This window comes from Belonocnema kinseyi, chromosome 4 (genome assembly GCF_010883055.1).
Source record: "Belonocnema kinseyi isolate 2016_QV_RU_SX_M_011 chromosome 4, B_treatae_v1, whole genome shotgun sequence".
In the NCBI taxonomy this organism is placed as follows: Eukaryota; Metazoa; Arthropoda; class Insecta; order Hymenoptera; family Cynipidae; genus Belonocnema; species Belonocnema kinseyi.
The window spans coordinates 81,515,720-81,523,223 of record NC_046660.1 but is presented as its reverse complement, the minus strand read 5'-3'; the positions used below and the strand labels follow the sequence as shown (position 1 = coordinate 81,523,223).

The 7,504-nt window shown below is 26.9% G+C and overlaps 1 protein-coding gene across 1 annotated transcript; it reads right to left on the bottom strand.

Annotated features, from left to right (window-relative positions):
- Window positions 1–711: 711 nt before the first annotated feature.
- On the bottom strand, window positions 712–4,504 carry LOC117171987 (lithostathine-1). Its single transcript, XM_033359698.1, has 4 exons — window positions 4,044–4,504; window positions 3,763–3,906; window positions 1,008–1,235; window positions 712–919 (listed from the first exon to the last, which is right to left on the bottom strand). The coding sequence occupies exons 1-4, from the start codon at window positions 4,276–4,278 to the stop codon at window positions 714–716; spliced, it is 813 nt and encodes a 270-aa protein (XP_033215589.1). The 5' UTR covers window positions 4,279–4,504; the 3' UTR covers window positions 712–713.
- Window positions 4,505–7,504: the final 3,000 nt, after the last annotated feature.

Here is a 7,504-nt window from a genome sequence, read left to right as displayed (position 1 = left end):
GATATACTGCCAAGAAAGAAAAAAAATTAAATTGTTTTTCTTCCTTGGCAGAAATACCTTTCTTAGTTGGAAATTTGATTTTTGGAATAAAAATTCTTTTTTTTCTGTTGAAAATGCTATTGCTTGTTCGAAAATTAATCTTTTTTTGTTGAAGAATCAACTGTTTCGATGAAAATAAATATTTTTTGGTTGAAGTCGTTGACATTTTTTAGTGTATTAAATTTATATCTTTTTCGTTTAGATTCGATCTTTATTTGACTTCCATTTTTTGGTTTAAAATGTACCTATTTTAGTTTAAAAACTCAAGTATTTGCTGCAAAATTCATGCATTTTGTTGAAAATTCATCTTTTTTGTAAAAAAAATCGTTTTCTGGGTTGAAAATTCATGTTTTTGGGTAAAAAATGCAACCATTTGATTAAAAATAAATTTCTGAGAGTTGAAAGCTCAACTGTTTTGCAAAACTGTGTCCTTTTGTCTTGGAAATTCTTCTCTTTGGGTTGTAATTTCAGCTATTTTGTTGAAAATGCATTATATTTCGACTTGAAATCTTAGGAATTTTAAGTATTTCACATTGAATTCAATATATTACCTACATTTATTTTATTACAAACATTTTATTTCCGTATTAATCCCCTATTTTCGTGAAAAATCGCCTCATTTCCCTTCTGTTGAGAACATTTCAGTCTCTGAAGTCTAAAGAGAAATACAAATTTTAGTTGGGTTTTTTATTTTTCCTATGATGTTTTGTCACTTTTGTGGGTGGAATTTCGCAGATGTAAGGAAATGAAAGTTTACAGGGCAAAACTCTCCATATTGGTATTGCTCTTAAGTTTTTACGAAACAAAACTACACAGCCTCGTGAATTCGTTGGTTCTCCTCTGTCCCAGGCTCGATAATCGAAACATTCCAGTGGTTCGTCTAGAAAAATTGACGTGACAAAATAAATTATTTCAAATAACTCAGATTCGAAATTTTCGATTTTAAGTTGTTTAATTTTTTAAAATACCGATTTCATTTTTCCAATTTCGTTTCTCGCCTTGGCTACTCAACCCAACATACGTGGGTGAATTACCAATGAATTTTGCTAAACCTTCGGTTCGTTCTTCACTAATCACGTGTGCAAGGGTTCCATTTAAGTTTTGGCAAGAGAGTCTTGCGTCGGTAAAATTCAGACGATCCTCAAAGAACATAAATAAACCCACTCTGGGGACACAAGATATGCTTCCATTTGTTACTAAAATAAGAATGAAAATTGAGAAATATCAAGAATTGAATTGACGAACAATATTACGGGAAACCTGCCACAGTGAATAATTAAACCTACAGTGGATAATCATTAATTAAGAGCACAAATTAAGGAACAATAATTCATTTTTATTTCTTTTAACACGTATAGTGTCTTAACTATTCATTAAATTTAATTAACTAGTCTAGATACATTAGTACTTTTAATTAATGATTATCCACTGTAGGCTGCACCAGAGAGATTTCCCCTCAATAATTTTGGCAGGGTGGCCGCAGCATAGCAGGAAAAAAAATTCCTTTTTTGGTTCAAAATAATGTACAGCCCACAATTCTTGACCGATTTAGACGTCAATAATTTAAGAAAAAGCCGATAACATTTTCCATACAGTTGTCAAGCCTAATTTTTTATTTAGTTTTTCCATCTTTTTTTATAAATAAACAAATATGACATGAAAAATTACCATTTGTTCTATTTGACGCTCCCGGTGCTCGTCAATAAATGGGAAATTGTTTCAATCGCCGATGTTTCATATAGTAACATTAGTTAAAGATGTTTTGTCATGATATTATAAACAAACTATTGGTTGAAAGTGTTTTCTATAATTTCCAATAATTTTACTTTTTTTAAAGTTATATTGCAAAAAATTGCACGAACCTTAAACAATTTAAAGGATTTTAATCGATTGTAAAGGATTTGAAATATAAGTTATTTAAAAATAGTCCGAAGAAACTCTGTTTGCTTTAATTAATTTAACGGGATTTCAAAAGGATTTGAAATATTTTAGGGAATTTTAAAAGATTAAAAGGTATTTTCAATTGATTTCAGTAATTTAATGGGATTGTGGGAAATATTAAAAGATTCCAAGGCATTTTTAATTTTCTTCGGTGATTTTATGAAATTTCAAAGTATTTGAAATATTTTTAAATATTTTTAAAGATTGCAAGAAATTTCCAAGGGTTTTAACGACTTTCAACCAAACTTAATTGGATTTTAAAGAATTTCTTAGAACTTCGGAAGATATGGAACAATTTTATAGGACGTATAATATTTCAGAATATTTTAAAAGATTTTAGGATATTTTTAAAGATTCCAAGGAATTTTCAATAGATTTCAATAGTTTGAAGCAAGATCGATGGATTTCAAAGACTTTAAGGCATTACAAAAAATGCAAGGTATTTTCAAGAGCTTAAAAAAAGTTTTTAAAAGGAATTTTTAAAAATGCAAAGGATTTGAGATACTTAAGAGCCCTTTTAAAAATGCCAAGAAATTTTCACAAGTTTTAAAAAATTTCAAGGGATTTTGAAAGATTGCAAAGGATTTTGATTAGCTTTCAGTAATTTAATGTGATTGTAAAGGATTTGAAATATTTCTGAGAGTTTTAAAAGAATCTAAGGAATTTTTAATTTATTTCAATAATTTTGTTTTTAGGGATTTCAAAGAATTTGGGATAATATTTTTAGTAATTTTAAAAGATTGCAAGATATTTTCAAAAAAATCAAGAAATCTCAAACAATTTTAATGATTTTTTTTGTATGTAAAGAATTTTCTAGAACTTGGAATTATATGGAATGATTTTACAAGACCTATAAGTTTTTTCTATAGAGATTTCCGAGGATGGCAATGATTTTAGGGAATTTTAAAAGCTCTCAAAAGTTTAAATAAGTTTTCCAGGATTTCAGGGGGTATCATCAGATTTTATAGAATTTCACAGGATTTTATAATATGTTCATGCATTTCGAAGGATTTATCCTCAAAAAGTGAGGAATTTTGTAGGGTTTTAAAGGTTTGAAGAGATTTGGAAATATATATTTTTTGATTCAATGGAAATCATTTGGAATTCTCCTCGAAATTTAATTAATTTATCCTAAATTAATTAAATTAAATAAATTCTTTTTATTTCCCTAGATTTTTTCTGAAATCTATAGAAACTTACTGGATTCAATTAATTATTTCATATTATTGAATTGTTTTCAACTCACTTAAGTTTGTTTTTGAATTCACCTTGAATTTTATGGAATTTTATCCAATTTTTCTCGTTTTCCTTAAATTTTTACCAATTCACTCCAATTTTATTCAAATTAATGACATTTATTGTATTTTATTTACATTTTTTCCAAGTCATTAGAATTGTTTTAAAGTCTTATACGTCGATTTTATTTGAATTCTTTTCATTTTGAAAGATCACTTAGTCACATTATTAATGCATATTAGTCAGTGTTAGTCACTTTTTGAGTTGGAATTTGGACACTTGGTCACTTTTTGGGTTAAAATAGTTCAGTTTTTTAACTATATTAGGCTCTGGCAAGCCTGAAAATAATAAATTAAAAAATGTTTATTCAGTTTGTGAAAGATTCTGTATTAATTAACAATGTTAAAATATTAGAATGTTGGTCTTTAAATATAAATGGCCAGTGAAAATGAAAAATTTGTCAAGGAAAAAGTCAGATAATTTTGAGAATGAAATTTTACGGCCACCCTGATTTCAGGAGATTTAAAAAGTATTTTTTCGACCTACAGTTATTATTGTTCCACAACCAATAAGGATAGGAACTGTAATATTTCATTCCTGTTGCATTCTGAAGAGCTGTGAAATTGTGGATTTCAGGACAATCTAAAACTATGCAATTTGAATTGTATAAATCGTCCTCTATGCTTGAACCTTAAAAAGAAAGAAAATTGTTTTGATCCTCGATGGAACTCAAAATTAATAACCCTTCAATTTCGCTCATAAATTGCATACTACCAAATAATAAAATTTCTAACTAGTAATTAAATTTGTGAATTGTTGTAACTTACTCTCAGTGAAGTTCTCCCGACCAAAATTGAAAGCAAGACCTTTTTTAGATTCTGCAAATTCTTTACATTTTTCCATACTTGCAACTTCTTTTCTTGCTACAACGTTCTTCAACGATCTAGCATTAAATTTCACTAAAGTAAATCCCGGAGGAGCTCTTAAATCGATTGAGCAGCATTTGTTACAGAAAATAAATACGAAATTTAAAAGTAAAATCAGAAAAAATAAGACCAACATGATTACAGATTTGAATTACTGATCATTGAGTGAATGCCAGGGAATTAAAAATGTAAAGTAGAAATTACGAATGTTATTTATAATGACCGGATTTTAATAATTTTAACGTCGGAAGTCGAAACTGTAGTTTCGTTACGTAAACAATAATTTGCCATCTTTGAAAGCTGCAATCCTACCTTTGTTTGAAAATTAATTTTTAAATCGTTCTAACTTTTGTAAAAGTTTAAATACATTGTTAAAAAATAATTTTTTCGTTGAAGGTTCATATGTTTTACTGAAAATGTAACTATTTTGTTGAAAATTCGTTTTTTTCTTTTAAATTATTTTTTACTTAGCGTATAACTATTCCCGTTTTAGCTCAATATTGATCTTTTTTTAGTTAAAAATTCTTCTTTTTGGTAGAAACTTAATCTTCATGTTTGACAGTTAAACAATTTGGATGCATTTTTTTTCGTTGCTGCAAAATCTTTTTTATTGAAAGTGCATCTATTTCGTTACAAAACTAATCATTTTAGTTCAAAATTCATCTTTTTGCTTGAATATTTGTTGTTTTTTTGTTGTTGAACAGTTTTTGCTACAAATTTAGGTTTTCTATTTGTGGTTAAAAATTAATTTTTTCTATTTGAAAATTCATTTTTTTTTTAATTCCTTTTACTTTAGTAAACATTCGTATTCTTGATCGAAAATGAATCTTTTTTGGGAAATAATTAAATACGTGGAATCAAAATTGGTCCTTTTGGTTTTAAAATCCATCTCTTTGTAATTTAAATTTTTTTGTTGAAATATGAAATTATACATTTTTTGTAGATAATTCATCTCTATAGATTGAAAGTTCAACTATTTGGTTAAAAATACAACTATTCTGTTGAAAATTTAATAATTTTGTTTAAGATTCTTTTTTTTTTGCTTCAAGTTAACTATTTTCATGAAAATACAAATGTTTGTTTAAAAAATAATCGTTTGTTAAAAATTCACGTGTTTGGTTGAAAATTTATCTTTTGTAATTCAAAATTAAATTTTTTGCTGAAAATTCATCTTTTCGGGTTTAAAGATCAACATTAATCTAAAACATTCGACCTTTTGATTTAATAGTTAACTATTTGGTTAAAACTGTAACTTTTTTTGGTTGAAGTTTAATTTCTTTAATTCAACTTTTTTTTTGAAAATTCAATGATTTTGTTGAAAACTTAATTGTTTTGTTGCAAATTCAAGTATTTTGTTAAAAAGTCATCTTTTTTCTTCTAAAACTCAAATTTTTTGTTGAGAATTTATCTATTTGGATACAAAATTTTTTCTTCTGGAATGCAAATTTAATCTCTATTTGTTGAAAATTTAACTGTCTTTTAAAAACTAGAATTATTTGATTGATAATGCAACCATTTTTTGCAAAAGATTAATTTTTTTATTTGCAAATTCAACCATTTCATTGAAAATTCATCTTTTTACGTATACAGTTCACGTATTTTCTTAAAAAGTAATTTTTTTTTCCAAAAATTAAACTGGTTTGTTGTAAATCATCTCTTATGATAGAAAATTAATTATTTTTGATTAAATAAATAAAATTTTACTTTGACTAGTTACAAATTTTGCTTGTGCATATTTTATTTTATAATTTCTTTTTATTTCGTTTATAAAAGATTGTATGCTATAAATGTTACAAGATTATAATGCTGTTCTTTAAATATTAACCCTTAAAGTGCATTGTGGGTGACAGATACCCCAAGCAATTTTCGAACTCTTATAAACCATACTTAATTCGAAAAAATTGAATAAGTTTCGCCATCTAGCTTTAGTTGGCGGCACTAAATGTAAGTAAAGTCGTTTAGCATACTGCGATCAAAATTGGAAGTGAAAAATTGTGGAGTAGGTCAAAGATATTATATAGGTAACACCCAGTGTGCACTTAGTGAGTGAAAAAGTAATTTTGGAGCAAATCTTTTTTTTTTTAATTTTTACGATTTTTGTTTACTTTCTAACGTAAGTATATCATATGAAGTGAAATAATTTATTTTTTTCGATTATTTCATACTTTTTTTCTTTGTAGATGGCATATAACTTACGGCAGCGCGTCATGCGAAAGCAGACTGTGGATGTGTTGAATTAAATATAATTGTTAAAATACATCTTTATATGTCTTTTATCAATTTCTTGCATTTTTATACATGTCATCATTTTTATCATAAAATTGACTTTTCAACTTTGCAAAAAAGTATATTTTTTGAAAGCGCTAATTTTGCAATATTTTTTTATGAAAGTACACTATTTTAAGAGTTTAGTCATAAATTATCAGGTGAAAATAATTAAAATTGCGTGATTTATGAATTTTTAAGTTAAAACCCCATTTTTTCACTTCTTTTTTTCAATAATTTTTTTAACAAACTTAAAATAAATAACTGGCTATAAAAAAATCAACTCTACCTTATCAAAGATACCTTAAACTATATCGGATAGTTTTTTTGTGACGCTGGGGTATATAACACCCACGATGCACTGTACCGTGATTTTTACCATGTATGCGCTTTGATCGTTAATAGTCAGGGAAAATAAAAAATTGGTCAGGAAAAAACGAGGGAAAAGTCAAAACTTTTTGAAAATTAAGTTCTGCGGTCACTGTGTATATTTATTCAAACATGCTTTAACTTTCGTAGTTTTTTTCTGCACAAAACAGTTGCAGTCAACGCTCGTGATTCTAAATACAGAAACTTGTTTTGTAGTCATAATCCACTCAAGTGCCAACAATCGCGTCACGAGTTCAGTTTGATTAATCTCCTAGGCCAATCTCGTTGGTCTTCAATGTGAATTTTGCAGAGTAACTATATTCTCTTAACTTAACATTTGTACTTCTCAGCTTTTTAGTGTACAGAATGAACCGGTTTATGTGTCATTAATTTACATTCTTTCGTCTCAAAAGCGACAAGAAAATAGCACTTTTGTGTTCTATACTCTATTTATGACTATTACGTTAGAAAAATAATACCATTTATTAGAAAAGACAAAAATTTGGTCTAAAATGGCATATAAGATTTCTGTTAATTTTTCTTTTTCATTTCTAAATTTAATTTAATTTATAAACATCTTTGCTTTTATTCTTAGGCCCTGTGTGAAATACAACTGCGACAATAAATTTCACAAGAATCATTAATACTGGAAGTTTGAATTCAAATACTGCATAAGTACTTTAAGAAATCAAAAGTAGTAACATTTCTTTTTTAGAAAATGTATTTTA